Consider the following 24,449-nt stretch of genomic DNA (forward strand, 5'->3'; position numbering starts at 1 on the left):
CGAAGTATACTCTTCTGAGATGACTTCACCAGCGGTTCTTAAAAGCACGAGGCTAGCCCCATGAATCTGTATGCTGTACCCAGCCACCATCCTCGCGTCTTCCCCATCTTCTACACCATGTGATCGCCGCCAACGATCCAAAAACACTCTTCTGAAGTTACTTCAACTTAACCTCTGCTGAAATGAATCGATCTTGCAAGTACATCCAACTTCTTGCAAATAAGTTTCAGCCTCACCAACCCACTCCGAGTACCATGGAACACTCTTCTGAAGTTACTTCAACTTAACCTCTGCTGAGAAGATTCGGTCATGCAAGTACATTCAAATACAGGCAGACCCCTTTTCGGTCTTACCAAATCCTTTCATATGGGTGGGTCTACTCCTCGGAAATTATCTCATCCTGCTAAAAGCTCCGCCACCTTCAATTACTTCATTTGAAGAGCCAGGAGTGAAAGTCTGTTTTCGAAACTCTTGTGGGAGCCCCAGTCTAAAGGTACTGACAGCCACCTTCTTGTTGCCTCCATCGATCTCGTCGTACAATTCCCAATAGCGATTAGCATAACTTTGAAGGGTTTCCCCAGCCCCTATCTTCATAGACAATATTGCATTCACGGGCTGTGGTACTCAGCTACAAGTCATAAACCGAGCTCCAAATTCTTGAATTAACTCACCAAAATTGTGTATTCATCCCTTTTGTAACCCATTAAACCATCTTAGGGCAGTAGGCCCTAAACTGGAAGGGAATACCTTGCACATAAGTGCATCATTCTAACTATACAATGACATCATCTAGATATAATGACTAACGTGTTCAATGGGGTAGGCCTTGCCATAAAATGAGATGAAGGGCGGTCGGCTGAATCGTTTCTGCATTTGTGTACGCTTAGTCTCGTCAGAGAACGGTGAGCGGGTCGCTTTACGCAAGGCTCGGCACATGGCGTCCACCGTGGCATTAGGACGCCTGCGCTGCTTAAGAGATACTGACACTTGCTCGGCAAAATCCTGTGATCTCTCTCTTAATTGGTGGTAGCCACTTTGGTGAGATAATTCTCCCTGAATTTCTCCAATACTACCAGACCCTTCCATGTATTCACCATGATTCCTCCTGTGATGCCTATTCCATACTTCTAACTCTAAATCTCTAACCTGCTTTCACAAATGCTCTAACTCTTGGACTTTCCTGTCGCACTGCTCCTATTTGAGGACCCCTCTCCCAAACTGGACCACTTCCCATCCTATTCATACCATTGGTCCTGATCTCTTTTCTACCTCCTTTCTCACCAACCCAAGCTAGATGAGCCCCCAGATCCACTATCTGCGAAGCTTTCCAAATGATGGTCAGACATATTCAATCAGTTTGATTTTTACTAGAACTACAACTAAGTAGGAGATCCCCATAAATGACACCAATTGTGCATGCCCAGTTTTTCGGTTAATGGGTCAACCGTGTGATTGGGCTTACAATTTATTTGTTATCGTGGGTTTATGGATATCCTACAATGGGAAGTTCCTCAAGATGAAGATTAAGGCCTGCAAGGATTATTCTTTAAAAAAAAGGGTCCCCCTTTGGAAATAGGAACTCTGTCTTTCGAACTTGCATTAGATGCCAAATGTTGCTCAACAGCGATGTCCTCCAAGGCATTACTGAGGTACCCCTAACAGGACTCGAACAAGACTGGTCCTGAGGTCAATACAATTACAAGCCCTCCCTTCAAGGAGCCATTACCCTACCCATATCAATTGGGCCTACTAATATTGGGCCAATGGTAATGTGTTGATGACTGTACACCTCATATATACTATATTAGTCTCTCCCTTTCATGTCTCCAACTCATCAACCCCTACCCTCCTTTGTTCATTAAACAAACACCTAAGCTCTCACCCACCAAGCTCATTTGCACCATTGACTTCAACCTACCCTTTTTTTATGGAGAATAAAATTGAGGTTGAAGCATTAACTGCCCATGCCAAAAATCTCCTTTATTGGGAGACCAAAGTGATACTTAACCATAACCACAAAACATATATAGAAAGAGTTCACAACTTCACCCTAGTGGGCAAATTGGTAGATGACAAACTAATAAACTATAATAAAGCTACATTAATAATCTAGAAAAAGTGGAACCTTTCCAGAAGTTTCTCATACTTTTCTATGGGCAACAAACAACCTTTTTCATTTCTAATTTAAAACGTTACTAAATTCCACATTGACTTTGGAAACTGGGTAAAAGCTAGGTGATCAATGATTTTGACTTTTATAAATCTGTGTCAAATGCATTTTGTGATGATTGAGAATGTATTTCCCATTTCTCATTTTTAATGAAGCAAAAGCAAGAATCCTTAAAATATAAGGATACTTTTTGCATTTTAAGGGCCCATTTAGTACATGTATTTAAAAACTGAAAATTGTTGTTTAAAAATATTTGTGGAAATACGTGTGAGTGAAAAAGTGTATTGAAATGCGTAAAATGTTATTTAAAAACTGAAAATGGTTGTTTGAAAATATAAATCAAACACCCCCTAAATTTCACAGCTTTAAAAAAAAAAAAATAGTAGGACCCATTTGAAAAATAAAAAAATAAAAAACCAAAACAAAACAAAAACACTCAACATAGTTTGGCTTCTTGTTTTTTACTTGAAAATTTTCTAAATTTGGCTCAATTAGATATGTAGGAGTTAGGACCACTGACCATTGAAAATGATTATCTGTGAGATTTAGCACCCCAATCAAATCAGCATCTTGATGCAAGGATGATGAGTTGTTCATAATAGCTTAGAGCATTTACATCAGATCATCTAAAATCTTCTAAAATACATCTACAGTACAAATTTTAAACATTTTGAGCAAAAAAACACCCACATCAGTGAGTGTAAAATTGTGCAAAATATACACCGGCTGTGCAAATGAACAGTAACCCGTGTACATATACATGGTTACTGTTCTCGTGTAAACCATTTTTTTAATTTATTTTCTCTCTCTTCTCTCAAACTACCTCTCTTCCCTAACCATTACAACAACCTAGTGCGCCAGATTAACTACCCAACCACCAAACACCGTAATCTAGCACAGAGTATTAACCAAAATCAACAGAAAATTAACCCAAAATTAACCCGAAAATTAACCCAAAAATCAACTGAAAATTATCCCAAACATATCCACATAGACAAATCAACACAGAGATACACTTGCTCAAAAGAAAAAAGAAAAAAAAACACAAAGATACACAAACAAACCCAAACAAACAAACAACAAAGAGAGATCGGTGCTTATCAGAACTGTGGATTGGAGCTGTGGGTCTCGCTTGATCGGAGCTCGTGGGTATGGGTCTTGCTTGATCTGAGCCTGATCGGAGCTGTGGATCGGAGCTCGTGGGAGCTGTGGATCAGAGCGTGGTCGAAGCGATGGTTTGGAGCTGTGGATCGGAGCTCGTGGGAGCTGTAGATCAGAGCGTGGATCAAAGCGGTGGTTCGGAGCTGTGGATTGGAGCATGTGGGAGCTTGGATCGGAGCGGTGGTTCGGAGCTGTGGATCGGAGCTCGTGGGAGCTATGGAGCGGTATGGACCGAGAGGGAGAGTTGATTCAAAAATACCAGAGATGGGTTATAGGTAGAGATGGGTATAGAGAGAGAGCAAAATCAGAAAAAATGGGTTCAGAAAAAATGGGCTAAGAGAGAGAGAGAGAGAGAGAGAGAGAGCACGCGTATAATAAGAGGTTAGTTGAGAAAATAATAAAAAAATTGAGAAAATTGATTATTTAAATTAAAGAGGTGATAAAATAGATGAATTGATGTTGGTGTTTTGTAAAAGTAGATGTGTAAAATAGAAAAAGCATGTTTTTAGTGTAAAAATGAATGTGTAAAATATACGGACTGATGTGGATGCTCTTAGTAGGGGAAAAATGTGTAATATGTCATAATTACTGCAAAAGGCACTTGCTATAGGAAAATTATTAAATTGGAAACAAATTTTTTTTTTTTTGAAACCATTAATTGGTAAATATGATATATAGCTATTAAGATGAAGAAAAAGAAATGGCTTCTAACTGGCTCCAAATAGGCATTGGTGTCATAGGATTATTTTGTTGACCCTTATGGTTTAGCCATTGCTTGAATTAAACATTCTAAATAGATCTGGAAAGCAAGCCAGATTGATCGGGTTGGAATTGACCCAATCAGTTGCGTCATTGTGTCATTAGACTAAAAATGATTTCTTCCCTACCATTATTACTTGGTCTTTGAACATTGGTGTCTTCTTTTTTTTTAGAAGATAAAAATTTTACTCTAACATAATCTATGTACATAAGTATGTGAAACTTCCTTTTGAAAACTTGAATCTCAGCTCTTGCCCCCCACACCTCACAAATGCTTATATTTGTAAAAGTGTGCAATGAATAATTATAATTAAATATAATTTAAAAAAACAAAAAAGCATTAAGAATGGTTTAGTTGTCTGTAAATATTAGTAAGTTAGTTAAAGTAACAGTGGATTTCTTTTAATCAATTTAACAAAAATTGCATTAAGCCTAAATTGCCTAATGCTAATACTCTTATTAAAGATGAAAAAATACCTCTAATCCACCCCGACCAAATCCACCCCATGAAGATATTCTTGTTTGGAAATGGGAATAGGACACTCGTAATCCTAATCCGACCTCACCCTGTCCCGCCTCTGGCGACCTAATTCCAAATTCCAAACAAACGAAATATTCTCTCTCAAACAGAACATGCACCCTTACTAATAATTCGACCCATCTCTCTGTCAGTCTAGTTCTCTTTCCTTACAGTCGAAGTCTCTTTCAGCTCTATAGAAAAAGCACTGAGAACTGTTCTCAGAATCCAAGCTTCCACTGCATTACTCAATTAGATTCCAGGTAAAATATTTTTCACCCTTCGTATATTATTGGTTCATTCCATTCCCATGTATAAAATTCCATTATATATTCGGATTTGCTGTATTAAGTGAACACACTCAAGTATTCTTCACTTAATTATGTCTTTCGTTGGCCCTTTATGCTTAAGCACTAACCTTTTTTCCTGATTCCATCTTAAACACTATGTAACAAGGTACTACATTATTTGATTTATGGGATGCTCCCTTAGATATGGAATTAGCTTTTTTCTTATCTCTTATCATTAGCATAATATTATTTTATCTATGTTCCTTGTCTGTAGCAGTACAAAACACACATTTCTGTTCATTTATTTGAGAGGTTGCTAAAAATGCATAAATTTTGAGGCCATGTTACTTGCAATTTTTTCTTCAATTTCTACTTTAGATCATTGAATAAATATACTGTTCATTGCTAGCCTCTAGAACTTAAAACGGTCCCTCTTTTTTTTCTGTTTCTTTTTATTTATTAGGTAGCTCCCCTATCTTGTTTGAAGGGATTTTTTTTTTTTTAAATTAATTTTTGTAATGAATGAATTTATTCTCAAAACCCAAAAGGCAAGCCTTGACAACCTTTACGACATCCGAAAATGATTATAGGAAAATGCTAAATTTACTTTTACTACAAAAGGTTTACAAAGTGAATGTGATTTGTGCTATTGCAACAACTAATAATAAATATCTGAATTACCTTTCTATGATTGGGATTCATTAGTTTGTAAGTTTATTTAGTGCAATTTGCAGTTTCCTAACATCACCTATAGTTTTTTTATTTTTAGATAATTTGATAGTTGTGGGAAGGGGATCTAAATCTGGACGTGTTTGTTGGAAACAATAGAAAGTGCTAGTTGAGTTACAAAGTTCTTGACAGCATTACTCATAGTTATATTGTGTATTGTTGGTAAACCTCTGACATCCAAACAAATGCTGGAATGAAGTCGCAGGACCAGACCTAGGAATAACAAAGAAAGACTCAAGCATAAATGAAACACTCCCAAACAATAGTGGTTCCTAAGTGAGATAAGTGCCTCTAATTATTCTAATCAAGATCTTAGTCCATCCAAATATCAATATTTAATATATAAGAAATGTACAACAATATTTAATATATAATTTTAAATATTAGATAATAATTATTTTTTGTACAAATTTATTATTAAGTATGTGGATTTGTTATTTTACTTTTCTAGAAATACGATCCTCTTTGTTATATTTTGGTATTTTTATTTTCAAAATAAGATGTAAAATGCTAAAAATTTACCTAAATTCTTTTTTAAAATGTTATATATATATTTTAAGTATACATATTTATTACTATTAATTTATTAGTATATGAAAAGAACTTATTATTTATTTATATAATTTAAAAATTACTAGTTAAATTATTTATGATATTATCGGTTCGATCTCAGTCAAACCATAAAACAAATAACTAATCTCTTTTTCAATTTTTTTGCCATACCAATTTTTAAAACTATGGGTTTACTGTAGTTTTCCTCATAATCAAAATGTCACACAAATTTAACAAAATAAAATTTGGACTTGCTCACATTTTTTTTTTTTTTTCCGCTTATACTCTAACCCTACCTAATTTCAAATCTTGGGTCCGTCCCTTACCTTACATTATCATAGACTTCATTGCAGATTATTATGAAAAAATAGAGACATACCAAGTCCTAAGCAAAGTTGAACCAAATTATCTTCATAAGCACTTACCAAAAGCTGCCCCTTACTCTCTCGAATACATTGAAACCATCCTTCAAGATGTGCAGAAATATATTATACCTAGGATCAGACACTGGCAAAGTCCGAACTACTTTGCCTACTTCCCTTCAAGTGGTAGCATTGCTGGTTTTCTTGGAGAAATGCTTAGCACTGGCTTTAATGTAGTGGGAATCAATTGGATGTCATCACCTGCTGCAACTGATCGCAGTAGAGTGTATTTTCATGGATTGGCTTGGTGAAATTCTTAAACTACCAAAGTCTTTCCTCTTTCCTAGAAATGGTGGAGATGTATTGTAAGGGACTACTTGTGAGGCCATTTTGTGTACACTAACTGCAGCGAGGGATCAAATACTAAACCAAATTGAGAGAGAAGATGGAAAAGTTGGCGGTTTAAGGGTCTCACCAAACGCATAGTGCAATACAAAAGGCAGCCAAAATTGCTGGAATCAACCCAATGAACTTCCGAGCTGTCAAGACAACAATGTCAACCTCTTTTGGGTTATGCCAAAAGTCTCTACGTGATGCAGTTCAAGCAGATGTTCAAGCTGGACTAGTCCCATTCTTTCTTTGTGCCACAGTTGGGACTACTTCAACAAATGCCATTGATCCAATAGGGCCATTATGCGAAGTAGCCAAAGATTAAACATATGGGTACATGTTGATGCCGCATATGCTGGAACTGCTTGCATTTGCTTAGAGTTTCGGCATTTCCTCGATGGCATTGAGGGTGCAAATTCATTCACTTTGAATGCACATAAGTGGTTCTTTACTACTTTGGATTGTTGCTGCCTTTGGGTGAAGGATCCAAGCGCCTTGATAATATCACTCTCAACAAATCCTGCATATTTGAGAAACCAGGCCACTGATTCAAAGCAAGTGCCAAGAGGTGACTACAAGACTGGTAAATAACCTTGAGTCCAAGATTCAGAGCCATGAAATTGTGGCTTGTTCTCAGAAGCTACGGTGTGGCGAACCTCAAGTGCTATTTAAGAAGCCACGTTTAACTGGCCAAGCTTTTCGAAGAACTTGTACGGCTTGATAATAGGTTTGAGGTTGTGGCCCCTAGAAATTTTGTTTTGGTCTGCTTTAGGGTTTTGCCTAAGCCAAATGTTAAAAAAGTTTATGAGAATGTTGTGGCTAATCATGATGAGAAGGTCTTAGACTTGGAACGTGTAAATGAGCTAAACCAGAAGCTGTTGGACACAATCAATAGGTCAGGCCATGTCTACATGAGTCCTAATGTTGTCGATGGAGTATACATTATTCAGTGTGCAGTACGTGCGACCCTAACAGAGGAAAGACGTGATCGTGGCTTGGAAGGTTGTTCAAGAACATGCAGATGCTTTGCTTAGCAGATATTGAACATGTCAACTATATTTAGGGGTGGCAAAGTAAGCCCAAACCTATTTGCTCACCCAAACCTGCCCACTCTAATTAAACTCAAACCCACCCAATTATTAATTAAGTTAAATAGACATCAACCCAATTAATAATAATTGAGTTTTAACTAAAAACCCATTCAACCCCATTTAACCCAAAAATAATTTACCCAAACTCAAATTACTCAATCCAGCCCATCCCACCAAAAAAAAAAAAGAAAAAGAAAAACCCAACCCTCACCTCAGATGTTTCTGGGTTAGGTTTTCATTTTCCCTCATTTTCTCAGCTTCCAATCATGGCTTCAGCAGCTTCAAAGCTTTGGACACATCAAAACTCTTCAAAGCTTCAGCAGATTTCTGAGTTGTTTGCTGGAATATTCACGTTATCTCTTTCTGATCACTCCAGCACTCATCGATAAGCTTCGAATCTCAGATTTGGTTCCTCTTTTTAGTTACTCAAAAATCTTCTTTTGCTTTCCTTCGTTTTCTCCGTTACCAAACAGTTTACATCTTCTAATTTTATCTTTTCAGTAAGCATCGGTAATGCTTTGTTGAGTATGTTTGTGAGGTTTGGTGATCTGGGTAAAGCTTGGTATGTGTTTGGGAAGATGGAGGAGAGGGATGTTTTTTCTTGGAATGTGTTGGTGGGTGGGTAAGCAAAAGCAAAATTGGGTTTGAGTTAGATGTGGATGTAGTGAATGCATTGATTACCATGTATGTGAAATGTGGTGATGTTCAAAGTGCACGGTTAGTGTTTGATAGAATGCCAAGGAGAGATAGGTATCATGGAATGCAATGATTTTGCTTTACATTTTGTTCTTAGATATGTTTGATTTGTATTACTTTTTTCTATTCTGATTGGATTACTGTCGGGGCTTCTGTTATGAAACTTAGCTGGGATTTTGGGTCCTATGCTTTGTCATGTCAATTAGGCCAGTACTGTTTAGGGTATCTCCCCTTAACATTCTATAGAAATAAGCAACTTGTGATTGTAAGAAGCAATTAAACTTGGATAATTTGCATATGTTGTTAGGCATTTTCTATTTTAACCTATAATTATTTATTTGTAAGATTAAGAACTTGTAAGTTGTAACACAGCACAAGCAACATTGTTTAACCTATAATTCTTTTTGCCACATTATTTGAGTGGTCAGGTTTTAGAATGGTTCAAAATGCTGAGTTTTTTTTGTTTGTTTGTTTGTTGGTTTTGTTTTCCTTTACATTTTAGATATGGATTCTATGAATGAAGAAAATGATGAGTATGGTGATACTGTTTCAAGTGCTCCAAAAAAAATGAGATGTAGGACTTCTTCTGTATGGTCGGATTTTGAAATATTACCTATAGGTTTTGAAAGGAAAGAGAGAGCCAAGTGTACAAAATTTCAAAATTCTTTTATTGCCGGTTCTAGTGGCACTACTTCTTTGTTGCGTCATAGAGAAAAATGCCATGAGGTTGACAATCAAAGTGTGTCTCGTCAACCTTTAGATCAAGCTACGTATAGGGGAATGGTTGCATTGGCAATCATTAGGCACAACTATCCATTCTCATTTGCAAAACATGAGAACAATAGGTTGCTTCATTGTTATTTGAATCCTGATGTTAAGACTATATGTAGGAACACTGCAAAATTGGATGTGCTAAAAATATACACAAGAGAAAAGGAAAATCTGAAGTATGATTTAAAGTCAATTACTGGGAGGTTTTGCTTACCATCAAATTTATGGTTTTCACCTAACACTGATGAGTACATGGTTCTTATAGCACATTATGTTGATGAACACTGAGTGTTGCGGAAGAAAGTTTTGAGTTTTTGTCATGTGCCACCTCCACGTGGTGGTGTTATATTGGCAGAGAGGTTGTTAGGTTTGCTAAAAGAATAGGGCATTGAGAAGAGGGTATTCACCATTACTTTAGATAATGTTTCATATAATGATACTTTGGTGAGTCATTTAAAGAGACACCCTTCTTTCAGACCTTATTTACCTTATGGTGGTGAGTTCTTTCACGTGCGTTGTGGTGCACACATATTAAACCTTATCGTACAAGATGGATTAAAAGTCATAAATGAGGTTGTGTATAATTTACGTGAAAGTGTTAAATATGTGAGAGGTTCGGATCATAGGAAGCTAAGGTTTGCTCAATGTCTTTCAGAGCTTCCTTTTTTGACAAGTAAGAAAGTACGCCAAGATGTCCCAACAAGATGGAACTCAACATACTTGATGATAGAGACTTGTCTTAAGTATCGAGGTGCATTTTCTCACTTGAGTAGGATTGATAAATACTTTCTCAATTTCTCTTCAGAGGAGGAATGGGATAGGGTGGAGCAGATAGCAAGGGTTTTGAAACCATTTTATGATATCACCAAGCTTTTCTCTGGGACAAACTACCCCACTGCCAACTTGTATTTCCATTGTGTTTGGAAGATTCAGTTGCGTATTATTGAACAATTGGAAGATGATGATGTGATAATTAGAGCAATGGCAAAAGAAATGAAAGAAAAGTTTGATAAATACTGGGAGTATTACAGTCCTATGCTATCATTTGCTATCATTTTGGATCCTAGATACAAGTTGCAATGTGTAGAATTTTGTTATAGCAAGTTGTATAAGTAGGAAGCAATATCTATGGCAGTGAATCTTCGTGATACATTGTATGGCATCTTTGAGGAATATAAGAATTCTACTAGTGATATCTGCAATATGGTTAAAGTAGCATCAAGTAGTGGTGGAGTGCATGGTCATTATGTTAGGCATGATGATTTCTCTGGTTTTGAGACATATAAGAGTCAACTTATTGGTTCAGATTCAAGCAAGTCACAATTGGATTTATACTTGGAAGAGGCTCGATTTGACCATTAGTTGCACGAGGATTTGAATGTTATGGGGTATTGGAAGTCTCACAATAATTGTTTCCCAGAACTTTCCTTGATGGCACGTGATATTTTGAGCATTCCCATTACTAATGTTGCCTCGAAGTCTGCATTCAGTATTGGTGGCCGCATTCTTGATAAGTTTCGCAGTTCTCTTTTGCCACAAACTGCAGAAACTTTGTTATGTGCTCGTGATTGGCTATATGGAGTACCAGGTATATCATATTTTTTATCACTTATGTGCTTGCAATATTCATTAATCTGTATTTGATGTGCTAATAAATGCTTTGCTTTCCTTTTTCAGCTGTACATGATTTTGAGGAAGAAAGCCTTGTGGAGGATTTTGGCAACATGTGCATATCTCAATCTAGTTCATATGTTGATGAGGATTAGGTGAAAGGAAGCTATTTTAAGGTAAATTTTTCTGTCATTTGTGTAATTTTTCTATAGGTTTTGGTAGTGGGAGGTAATTGTTCTTGTTTCAATTATTATGCATTTTGAGATTTCTTAAATATAAGTCCATTATGTGTGATTTTGTGAATTTTGAATGCAAATGGCCATTGCTTCCATTATTCACCTCTATGTGTTTCTGGAAAAACCTTATGAGCTAATGGGGACTGCTTCACTGAAAATATTTCAGCTCTTGGAGACTATTTTGCTGACTGTCCTTTTGAGTTTGATGTGATGTTTAAGTTATTTATTTTTCATAAAGTCAGTGTTTTGCATGGTGGGAGCTTTGTTTATTGAGTATGCTACTTCATTGTTATTTTTCTTAACTTCTTGCTTTTTATTTTTTGGATGAAGTTCTTAACTTCTTGCTACTACTGCTGTAACTAGCTATTTGCATATTTTTGAGCATTAACACTAGGATTGCCACATTGCCACGTGCTCCATTATATAAGTTGTTCCAATGAAAGACCTTCACAGTTCCACGTCCTTTGTGGTGTAGGTTTTTGTATTGAAATTATATATATATTGTGTGTATGTGGCTCTATAACTCTCATGATATTAAAAATAATCCAAGACTATCGTGCGAAGTTTGGCTAAAACTTCCACTGTATCTTTCTGGGGTCAATAGATTCAAGGCCTGCTAGTTCATGTCCAAGGATCTTGAAATTTTTGATGATGATGGCAATTGATTCAAGTTGAAAATATTTATACTAGGATAAATCTAGCTGAAGTTCCCTCTACTTGGCATTGCCACACCTCCAAAACTAGGACAGTTCTAGGCATTAGAATAAAACCCTTTGGTAGAAATGGACTTGGGCATTAGAATAAAACCATGGAATTGTTGAGACAAGGTGCTAGAATGTCATTATCCTGCTTGGATTCCCTTGGGTTTGAGAAAACTCCATCAAAGTTTGAATTGAAGTTATTGTTCCTACAAATAGTTGACATAACTATTTAAAGATTAATCTGAAAGCTTAAAAAATCCTGAGAATGTACCAACTCACCCAAATGGCGTGGTGATCAATAATAAGCCTACTTGTCAATTTGTCATTAAAGAAATTTGTGAAAAGCTGTCATATTTGATATTCCTATTAAAAAAAAAATGTGATGTTGGTCTTTCTAATCTGCCCTAAATATCATGTCAATTTCTTTGGATTTTTGTAAATTACACAGCTGTCACCAATCAAAGAAATTTATCTGATTATTCCCCCGGATGGCCCCCCAATTTTCTAAGCTTAAAAAAGAAAAGGAATATACTAATAACTAGTAGAAAATGCTATTGCACTATGTTTTTTTCTAACCATATTTTTTAGTAGTGGAATGAATATTTATCTTTTAATAACATAAAGGTAAAATGTCGAATTTTTTAGTAGTGGGGGATGAATATTTTGGTAATTTTTTGGGTTGCGGGGGTATTTTGGTCATTTTTTGGATTTGAGGGTATTTTGGTCATTTTTTGGGTTGCGGGGATATTATGGTCATTTTTTGGATTTAGGGGTATTTTGGTAATTTTTTGGGTTTCGAGGGTATTTTGGTCATTTTTGGGGGTTTGAGGATATTTTGGTCATTTTTTGGTTTTTGGGGGCATTTTGGTCATTTTTTGGGTTTTTGGAGTATTTTGGTCATTTTTAGGTTTTGGGGTATTTTGTTCATTTTTGAATATTTTAGAGTACTTTGGTCATTTTCACTTTAATGGCATTTTGGTAATTTTGATAACTGGGTAATTAGGTGGGTTGGGGTTTACCCATAATAATTAGGCTGAGTTGGATTTGGGTTAAAAACAATTAGTTAAATGGGTTTTAAATAGGTAAATGAGTTTTATATGCCCAACACAATTATGCCCACCCCAAACCCACCCATTTGCCACCCCTAATATTATATTGGAATTATCTCATATTAAATATATATATATATATATATATATCATCTCCATAATATTTGATACTCATATTTTAAAGGGAATGATAAATATGTATGTGGTACATTTTCGTTGCGTTAAGTTTGCTTTTGTATCTACTAATTAAAACTAAAAAGTATTAATGGGTGATTTTCACTCAAAAACGCATTTAAAAATACGTGTGTAATATAATTACAACGGATATAACTTTTAGTTTAAAGTCAAAATAAAGTCTAGTATGGACATCTCCAGATTTGCATTTGTAATTTTTCAATTTTTTCTTTTTTGGTGATTTTTTTTTCTAGCCTACTTTTGTGCAAAACATAAATTATAATGTTTTAAAAATTCCTAGCTGCCCTATGAGAACTTTATGGTTTCCTAAGGGCCATCTGGTACCCTAGACTTTCTTTCCTATTTAGATGCATTGCAGCCTCTAAGGTAATTTAGTTTTTTCAATTATAAAACTATGGAAAGTTTTATTTTATACTTTCTGGTGGATTTAAGAATACTCCTTGTGGATTCAGTGGCTACTGCCTTGAAGTACGCATGATGTTTTTTTTGTGACTTTTAATTTGATGAGACGTGTTTGTTACCATTCTACGAACATTATACAATATTGGCCATACAATTTGAATGTTGAACGCGGCTCTTCTACAGTGTTTCCTCTAGGGGCGACGTTGTGTAAAGTTCAGGGGGTTCATTTGGCATTTTTTTTTTTATAATATATAATATTTTTAATTTTAATTTTTGATTTGTCCCTCTTAAAATGAAATTTTGAATATCTTGACCCTAATTTTTTTTTTTTAAGTACAATTGAAATAAGCTTAAATATGATATTCTTAACAATATTTTGGTCTTTTTTTTATTTTATTTGAAGATAATATTTTGGTCTTTTTAAACACACAAAAAAAGCCTAACAAAAAAAAAATTTATCTTAAACCTTAAAAAAAAAAAAAAAAGCCTATTTATATCTTAACAAATTTGAAATAAACTAATAGAAAATTCTTAGTTTACATTGTATATATAAGATTTATATACATTGTCTCTAAACAAATGTGTATTGTACATTTTTTGTAAATTTGTATAATATTGCACACATTTATTTAGTCTACAATATAAATCTTACATTAATAGTACAATATTAACATATCATTGTCCTAAACTAATAGATAAAAAGTATTTTAAATAGTAATAACTAAAGTTCACTTAATGAAAATAATTAATATGTTCATTGTATTAAGAAATAATGTGCTAAATGAACTTATAGTTTATTTTTTTATTCTTTTACTCGTGCATGCTATGGGAAAATTTGTAATAAGAAATCTTTGTAAAGTGCAAAATTCATCTCTTACCCAAAATACATCTTCTTGTTGACCTCTTAGAAAAAAATCCTAGAGCCGCCACTGGTTTCCTCTTCTTCATCTCTCTCCCCTCCCTCCCCTACATGGGGAGTTTTTATTTTAATTATGTCATGATATATATCAAATCTTTCTCACATGAGAGTGGATTTGATATATCACCATGACACCTCATGTAAAGGGCAAACCACACATCTTTTCACACTTCACAACAACTCAAACCCTCTTCCCATATTAGGCTATCAGCATCTCCCTTTCATCTCTACTAATCCCATGTGAGAGAGATTTGATGTATCACGGTGACACAAATACTTTCTCTCACATGCATGTAAGGAGCAAACCATACATTTTTTCACACTTCACAAATCACAACAGCTACTCAAACCCTTAGCCCATATCAACCTTTCCCTTTATCTCAACCACTCCCATGTGAGAGAGATTTATTATATCAACGTGATGCCAAATAACTTCTCCCACATAGGGGGGGCGGCAAACCACGCATCTGTTCACACTTCACAACAACTCAAACCTTCATCCTATATTAGTCTCTTTCTTTCATCTCTCCCACTCATCAACCCCTATAAACAACACCTAACCTCTCACCCACCAACTTCAACCCAAAAATCTCCTTTGTCAAGAGACCAAGGTGGTACCTCGACCATATCCTCAAAACATATATAAATGGGTTCACAACTTCACTCTAGTCGGCAAATTGGTTGATGACAAACTGACAAACCGTAATAAAGCCACAGTAATAATCTAGAAAGTATGGAACCTTTCCTGAAGTTTCTCATCCATTTCCATGGGCAATGAAGAATCTTTTCCATTTCTAATCTAGAACATTGACGAATTCCACCTTGACTATGGAAACTAGGCGATCAATGATTTGGACTTCTATATATTTTTGAAATGCATTTTGTGATGGGAATGTATTTTCTATTTCTCATTTTTATGAAGCAAAAGTGAGAATCCTTAAAATATGAGGATTCTTTTTGCATTTTGAATTCACATTTTTAAAAAAAAAAAATTGTAGGACCCAAAACAAAACAAAAACACCCAGTAGAATTTGGATTCTTGGTTTTTACTTGAAATTTTTCTAAATTTCGCTCAATCAGATACTTAGGACCACCGACCACTGTAATCATCTTTAAGATTTAGCACCTCAATCAAATCAGCATCTCGATGCAAGGATTATGAAGTGTTTAACTTTGTAGACGAGATTATAGTGATTGTTCTAGCTTGTTCATGATCATAATAGCCCAGTAGGGGAAAATTGTGTAATGTATCACAATTACTACAAAAGGCAACTGCTATACGAAAAATTATTAAGTTTGAAACAATTTATTTATTTTTTATTTTTGAAACTATTAGTTGGCAAATAAGATATATAGCTCTTGAGATGAAGATAAAGAAATGGCTTCTGACTAGCTCCAAATAGGTGCTGTTGTTACGGTTTTATTTTGTTGACCCTGTGGTTCAATTATTGTTTGTATTAAACATTCTAAATAGATCTGGAAAGTAGGTCAGATTAATCAGGTTGGATTCTACCCAATCGGTTTGGACCATTGCCTCTTTTTAGACTAATAACGATTATTTCCCTATCATTATTACCTGGCCTTTGAACATTGCCGGCTCTTGGGCAAGGCCACTTAGGCCATTGCCTAAGATGCTAACTAAAAAAAAAGAAAAAGGAAAAAAGAAAAAGAAGCCTTACATTCTCTCGCAGTTCAAGCAGATGTAGGCCAATCTCCAATAAGGTAAATTGCCAACATTAGTTATCTATCTCTCGCATGATTACATACCAAACATTCTCTCCCTCTCTCTTTCAATACCAAAATCAATTTGAAAATTAAATTTCAACAAATTGATTCCCCATGCATTACACCTTACCAAAATTAAATTATAACTATTTTTTTTTTTTAAATGTACATCTTTCGGTACAAGTAAAAGGGGAAAAAAGTGTAAGATAAAAGTTCAATAAAAATAAATCATTAAGTTATAGAAAAAATAATTAATTCTAATAGTCTACTAGTCTAATAATTCCACAAAAGAAGAAGAGAAAACATGTTATACATGAAACATTAAATAAAGTTAAATCATCTATAAACTAATTGTGTTTTTAGATTCAAATTTTGATGAAAGTTGGTAAAGTTATAGTTGTACTTTAAAAAATTGATCCTTTTAAAAAATTGTAAATACACAAATAACCTAAAAAGTTTTTTTAAATATATATATATATATATATATATATATATTGACTTGTACAATATAAATACTTTAAGAGAATAAAATATAACATGTCAATTGAAGAAACAAAGTAATAGGAAGAAAATTTATAATGAGCTTTCAAATCAAATTACTCAATGCAAGTAGTAGATCAAACACTAAAAAAAATTATATAAATAAGGCTTGATGAATGGGTCAGGTTGGGTATTGGTACAAGTTCGACTATGCTAGATAGGGTCATAATCGGGTGCTGGTTAGAGTATCCACAATAATGGTGCTAAAAAGCTTAAAAGCTATTTTTAGCACTACTATATACAAAAAGGGTGCTGCAATAGTAGTGGTATAAGTAAATTTTTTACCTACATTACTACAGTTCACAACTATATATGGTTGTGCACTATAATTGAAAGCTAAAAATATATATATATATATATTTTTTAATTTTATTCTACCTCCATTTATTATATTATTTGTTTGTTTCTTTATTATTTTTTTCTAGTTCTTTTATCTCACCTCTATCTCACCTCTATCTCAACTCTCACCTCTCACCTCTTTGTCTCACCACCGTTGGCCCACCCAAAGCTCAATGTCACCAGCCTAAGCCCTTGACCCACTCCGTCGACCCACGCCGCAGACCCATCTCATCGATGCTGCCGACACACGTCGCCGACCCACACCGCCTAAGTCCCAAGCCGACCCAAGCCCCAAGCCCTAAGTCCAAAGCAAACCCACGCCATCAATCCCTCACTGCAAACCCATTTCGTTCACACCACCAACCCATTTCGGACTGCTTTGTTGCTTTTTTTTTTTTCCCCTGCTGTGGACTGGTGGTGGTGGTGGTTGTTGCGGTTGGTTGATGAAGTTTGTGGTGGATGTTTTTATTATCATTCTAATGAGTTCTTTGTATTATTTTAATCAGATAGCTAAATATATAGATCCATTAATGTTGGGTGTGAAGAGATAAAATAGATAAAATGACTTTTGTAAATGTTAAATAACTAAATTTTTAGCTCCACTATTGTGGATGCTCTTAGAAACTTATCAAGGCAAAATAGGTTGTTGTCCCTAATTTCCTACTGACAGTACCTAATTATTATTATTATTATTTGGTTCAAGTTCGGACGAGTTAACTAGTCTGTGTTCAATTTTGCCAAGTCTAATTCTACGTTGTTTTATAAGCTTTTTTTTTCTTTTTCTTTTTTTTCATAAGCTGTTTTTTTTCTTTTTCTTTTTCTTTTGCAGCAAAGGAAAAAAAAAAAAAAAAAAGGCTTACTTTGTTATATGTTCAGGAACATAAAGAAAATAGCATACCAATTACGCAGAGAAAGAGGATGCTACAAATAAAGGTATCAATCATGGTGTTGGTGGTATTGTTAATAGCGAAGTTTACACTAGCTTAGCCTCACTAAACTAACCGTTTCAACAAAAAGTTAATTAATCCTAATTAAAATGATGATGTATGGGCTAAACAAGCTAACATTCAAAAATAACAAATGACCGCCGCACACTCTTGTTGGTGCAACAGTCATCTACAAGTATAAATATTTGTGAGGTGTGAGAGAGGGTAAGGATTGGAGTTCAAATCTCTAGAAATAAACTTTACACACATATACATTTAAATTAAATTAGAGTAGAATTTCTACCTTGTATAAAATAAATAAATAAATAAATAACAAATGAATGAACAGCTCCTTGATACACTTAGGAATTGTTCATCAACAAACATTTTTATATTAATTACTCTCTCTTTGTTGCATTGAGTTTAATGCTAATACTCTCATTTGGGATGGTAAAGTACCTCTAACCCGCCCAAAACCCAATTTACCCCCAAGCACAAATATGCTTTTCCCAAAGTTGGGATAAGGTGGAGATGAGACACCCCTGATCCAGCCTTGGCCAGAAGCCTAACTATGGATCCTACACATGAGATATTCCAAATTTAGAACAAACGAAATATTAACTCTCTCAAACAGAACGTGCAGAGCTATCTAATAATTTGACTCTTTCTATCCCTTGGGCTTGTTGGATTAGGATCCGGTGGTATTGCACTGGGTGCAATACCAATAACGGTTGAGATTGAAAGTTGCAAAAAGTAACTTTCAATCTCAACCATTAAATAATATATATATATATATATATTAAAAAGAAGAAGTTAAAGTTAAAAAGTAAAAAACAAAAAATAAAAAATAAAAAATAAAAAATAAAATTGTGAAGTGGTGTAATTGCATTGTTGTGGCTCTCTTTCAGCTCTGTAGAGTGTAGATAAAGCACCGAGAACTGTGTTCAGAATCCAAGCTTCCATTCTTTTACTCAATTAGATTCCAAGTAAAATATTTTTCACCCTTCGTATATTATTGGTTCATTCAATTCCCATTTATAAAATTCCACTATATATTAGGATTTGCTCTATAAATTAAAGACACTCAAGGATTCTTCAAATAAATATGTGTTTCGTTGACCCTTTATGCTTAGGCACTAACCTTTCTTCTGATTCCATCTTAAACACTATATGGGATATACTTTTTTAGATATGGAATTAACTTTTTTCTTAGCTCTTATTATTAGCATATTATTTTATATATATTCCTTTTCTGTAGCAGTTCAAAACACACATAAATATTGAGGCCACGTTACTTGCAATTTTTTCTTCAATTTCTACTATTAGATCGTTGAATAAATATACCGTTCATTTCCTTGCCTAGCTTAAAAGGGTCCTTTTTTTTTTTTTTTTTTTTTTTTTTTTTTTTTTTCTGTTTATTTTTATTTATATGTAACTCCCCTATCTTGTTTGAAGGGCAATGTTTTTTATTTTTTATTTTTGTAATGAATGAATTTACTACTCAAAACCAAAATGCAAGCCTTGACAACCTTTACAACTCCGAAAACAGTTATGGAAAATGCTAAATTTAACTTACTACAAAGGTTTACAAAATGAATGTGATTTGTGCCATTGCAACAACTAATAAATAAACATCTGAACTAACTTTGTATGATTGGTGATTCATTAGTTTGTAAGGCATATTTAGTGAAATTTGTAGTTTCCTAGCATCACCCATAGGTTTTTTTTATAGATAATTCAATAGTTGTGGGAGGGGGATCTAAATTCTAGACGTATTTGTTGGAAACAACAGAAAGTGCTAGTTGAACTATAAGACTCATGACAACATCACTCATAGTTGCTGGACTATACCTAGCAAGAACAAAGAAAGGCCTCAAGCATAAATGGAACACTCCCAAACTAAAAGTTCAATTAGTGTGAAAACACTAATGAATGTTTAGACCCCCAATTTTAAATACAACCAATGCAAGCTTATACTCAAACAATAAATGTGCGGAATAAATAGTACAAGCAAAAACCCAAACAACTAAACAACTCTACACCATAATTAATCACAACACAGCAGCAATTAAAAGGCAAGAATAAGGGTTTGAGAGATGCAAACATAAGGATAACACCGGCACGTGTTATCGAAAAGGAAACCGAAAAACTCGGTAAAAAACATCTCCACCACCCTTCAAGCGGTAAAATAATTCACTAGAAAATTAGTTGGGAAACATGAATAGCAAAAGACCCTTCAAGCCTAATCTACCCGATGCACCTAAACCCTCCAAGTTTTTTGCTCTAACAGGGTTACACCTAACCTTGTCTTCTCTAGCTTTCCGGATCCTGCAATAAGCTTCATATTGCATCCGCCATCCTTGGCATCTTCCAATACTTCCCGAGCTCCAAAAACACTCTCAACGCTTTAAATGGGTGTGAGTAGTGTTTGGGTACAAATCTCCTCTCAATGGGTATAACAATGGGAGAGGGAAGGAGAAGAAATTACAAAGATTTCTCTCTAAGAATGAGTAGCTTTCTCTCTCTAATAAGGTGGGTGTGTTGTAGAAACATTTCTTAGGGTTTTTCTCTCAATAGACTCCTTATCTTTTTTGTGGGTAATGAGCGTATATATAGTATAAGTGAGGAGAATACAAAAGGTCACATGTTCAAGCAAAACAAGGGAAACTCGTGGCTCACTCGCAACTAGTTCAAGTGGCGACCCGAGTCGCGAGTTAGCCAATTGATAGATTGTACTCTTTAGACAGCTGGCTTGACTTTCACCTTCCTGCATGTGCTTCTCATGTGACTTTTAAATGTCTTGATCAAATCTCTACCACTTAATACTAAAACCATTACAAATAAATCCCACAAAAATACAAGGAAATAAAGAGGCTCTACCATTGAGAGATTCAGGACACCAATTGACTCAAAGACCTACACAGACACTTTTAAGGAGGCTTCTCCCATTGTGAAACGAATTGTCAAGTTTAATACTCTAGGGACAACGTTTATCCCTAAGATTTTTGAAGAAAGAGATTGGCCTAACCTTTTTGGGCATTTTAAGGATCCAATTGAAGAATTGGTTAAAGAATTCTACTCTAATGCCAGATTCATAGGGGTAGAGTTGAAATGCTAGGTTCGAGGAACAGAATTTTCCATCAATGCAAACTACATTACTAAGGTAATTTGCATCACCAGACTAGAAAATGTGAATCGAACTCCATATGATGACAGAGTACTTCAGGCACAAGACATCCTTCAAGTTCTTGGGAATGAACATGAAGTGGGAAGCACAGGATCATCTATAGGCACTGCATTGTTTTCGCCTGAACTGACAACTCTAAAGCTGATCATGTTCTCCAACCTCTACCCACTGTCAAACACTGCTTTCATCAGTCTTGGAAAGACTAAATTCTTGTGTGACCTCATTTCCGATGTCCCGATTGACATCTGTGCTCACATATTTCAGATCATTGAAAAAACAGCGGCTCGATTAGTAACACGAACAATTCTTCCGTTCTGTAGTTTAATAATGAAGATTATCCTTCGTGAAGGTGTTAGTCCTATATTAGATGAGAAAATTTTGCCTCGTCCTCGACCAATTTCCATGTACACTCTCCAAGAAAGCAAAAGTCACTTCTCCAAGAAACCTAAGAGTGAACCATCCACACATGCATCTCCATCTGCTTATGCTACAGTTACTCCTGTACAATCAACTGGGAATCCATCTGTTCCCCCTGGATTTCAAACAGCCAAGCAGAGCCACTTAATTGCGAATGTGTTTCATCGGATATCTAATTTAGAACGGCTTCTTCACTCATTTCACAATCAAACTCAGATGCGACTCACAACTATCGAGACTCAACTGAATGCTACACAGCAAAAGCTTGAGGATAGCCTTTAGCTATTCCTGACAAAAAGGGGGAGAGCAACACATAGAAAGGGGGAGATAGGCAGCATACTAAAAGGGGGAGTTATTGTATTTGTTATATACTCTTGTTTTGTCTGATGTGTTTATTGTTATCTGTCTGCTAGTTTTTATGCTAGTTTTTATCCTGTGTTAATATGGTGTTAATACTTTTGGACAACTTGTGGTTCACTTGTACAGTTTTTTATTTCAGAAGTTTTTCAGTATATAATATGATGTTATTCAGCATATTTTACTTTATGAATTTATGGTTTGTACCTGTTACCGTTGTAGCTTTTTAAGGTTCTTAGTTTATGTTTTGTACCCATGTTGCTTTTGTAAGCTTTTAGGGTTTGTTTCTATGCATTTTTAGGCTTTTATGGTTTGTACCATGCTTATGCAACTTGTAAGCTTTGTTGCATTGTACTTCAAACTAAAGGTTATGCATTTTACTTAAATACTCTCACTCTTGTGACCTTGTAGGATTTTATTCTTAGATGCATATATTCGTGTATTGTGCATTGGTTGAGTGTTGGTCATTCAAGTGATTTGCTTTGTGCTTATCAGCTTGAATGTCCTGATATTCATTCCAAGTGAGAATGAACATTGTGATCACTTTCTTACAGTGATTGCTTGTTTGATCAAGCCATGGTTTATTATTTTATTTCATTTTGCTTGATCGCATTGCGCTTGTTCCATATGCATTACAAGTTTTCTGCATACAATGATATTATTGTGTTATTGTATTTCAGGAGATGTTCTGGTTTTATGGTTCAAGAGCTTCACAGATTCTAGAGTTAGGTGTGAGTGAGTTTTCCAACTGTTCCCAACTCACGCGTTAAGTCTAAAGTTTGTTTTAGGGTTTTGTCATGGAATAGCCAAAGGGGGAAATTGTAAGGTTGAATTTAATCAACCATCTTGTTGGCTTTATTCCGTACCAAATTTGCTTGTATTTTAGCATTTAGTAACCCTGTATTTAAGTGGGAATCTTGTAAGAGTAGTGAGTGAGAGTGTGAAGAAATGCTCAAGATTGTGCAAAGAAACAGGGACTCGCAACTGGATCTCGCAGGTGGCTCGCGGCTTGTAAGTCGCCAAAAGTTGCACACGTGCCAAGCATGCCAGAAGCTGAAGAGTCGTGCCAGTTGTTGTACTACAAGACAAAAGTCCCAGGCTAACCAAGCTGTTAGCTCGCGGCTTGAGCTCACGACTCAACCCAGTCGTGAGGTCAAGTAGCCAGATTGCCTTGTTTGGGAAAAACTGACGTTTCACATTCCATTCTCACCCTAGTATAAATACCCATCATTCCCACGAAATGTAGAGAGCTTCTAAAGAGAATTTTGAGAGAGAAACCCTAGAGAAAACAAGATTGCCTAGTCCACAATCTTCACCTAAGAGACTCTTCAAATTCTTCTTCTCTCTTCCTCTCCATTGATACATCATTGAGAGGTTATTAACCAAATCTGTTTCTCACCATACCCACGTCTATGAGAAGATTCTTTTGGTGCTAAGGGAAGCAGTTTGGAAGAGACCAATGACTATTGGTTGATGCTATGGTTTATAGCAGAATCTGGTAAACTAGAAAAGAAAAAGGTTCGGCGCAACCTCATTGGCCTTGTGTTTGCATCTCTATTCTCTTTATCTTTACCATTTAATTACTACTGTGATTGTGATTATTTATAGTTTAGATTGTTTATCAATTCTGTTATAAGCTCGTTATCATCTTCTGCACATATATTGTTTGATATAAAGTTTGAATTGGTAATTTGTTGTTTAGGAGTCTAAACATTCATAGTATTTTCAACGCTATTTGAACATTCACTAACCAACCAGCCCTCACAGCATGGATTTAGATGAATGTCCACAGAGTTTACAGATCCTCAATGCATTAAATCCTCCCACTTTATCAACTGCCAATTCACTAAACAATATCTAAGCACAAGCCTCCATATCCTTCTAGTGGAGGAACATTTGACATTAAATGATGTCTACTTTCTGGCGCATTCCTAGAAAATAAGCACAACATATCACCCACATAACCTAGTTTGATTAGCTTGTCACAAGTACTCAATCATGTTTAGCATTGCACAAAAACCATGCTTAGGAGTTGAAACAGGAAACTGCACAAGTCTCAACCTATCCACCTCATCATGCTTGAATCTAATCGATTCCCAACCCAAGTTGGCTTACAAATTGACTAGTTCAAATTAGCCTTGAGAATGAGAGGTGGTATAAATTATATTTTGTGAATGACAATGACCAACTTTGTAGCATATTTGTAATTTCAAGCAATAGAAGCTTTAATAGTTTTGTAGAGAGGGAAAATTCCTGAATGGTTTATTTCAAACTTGAAATTTAGTTGTCTACAAATTCTATTGAAATGTTAGTTACCTTTGGCTCTTTCTCCCTTTGATAGTCATTTCTCTCTCTCT

At 35.1% G+C, this 24,449-nt stretch overlaps 1 protein-coding gene and 1 pseudogene across 1 annotated transcript; both read left to right on the forward strand.

The window, feature by feature from the left end:
- The first annotated feature begins 3,402 nt into the window (after positions 1–3,402).
- LOC111987507 (tyrosine decarboxylase 1-like) lies at positions 3,403–7,974 on the forward strand (annotated as a pseudogene).
- Positions 7,975–9,221: 1,247 nt separating this feature from the next.
- On the forward strand, positions 9,222–9,776 carry LOC136070716 (zinc finger BED domain-containing protein DAYSLEEPER-like). Its single transcript, XM_065781040.1, has one exon. The coding sequence runs from the start codon at positions 9,222–9,224 to the stop codon at positions 9,774–9,776; it is 555 nt and encodes a 184-aa protein (XP_065637112.1).
- The last annotated feature ends 14,673 nt before the right edge of the window (positions 9,777–24,449 follow it).

Source organism: Quercus suber, unplaced genomic scaffold (assembly GCF_002906115.3).
Source record: "Quercus suber isolate HL8 unplaced genomic scaffold, Cork oak 2.0 scaffold_255, whole genome shotgun sequence".
Classification (NCBI taxonomy): Eukaryota; Viridiplantae; Streptophyta; class Magnoliopsida; order Fagales; family Fagaceae; genus Quercus; species Quercus suber.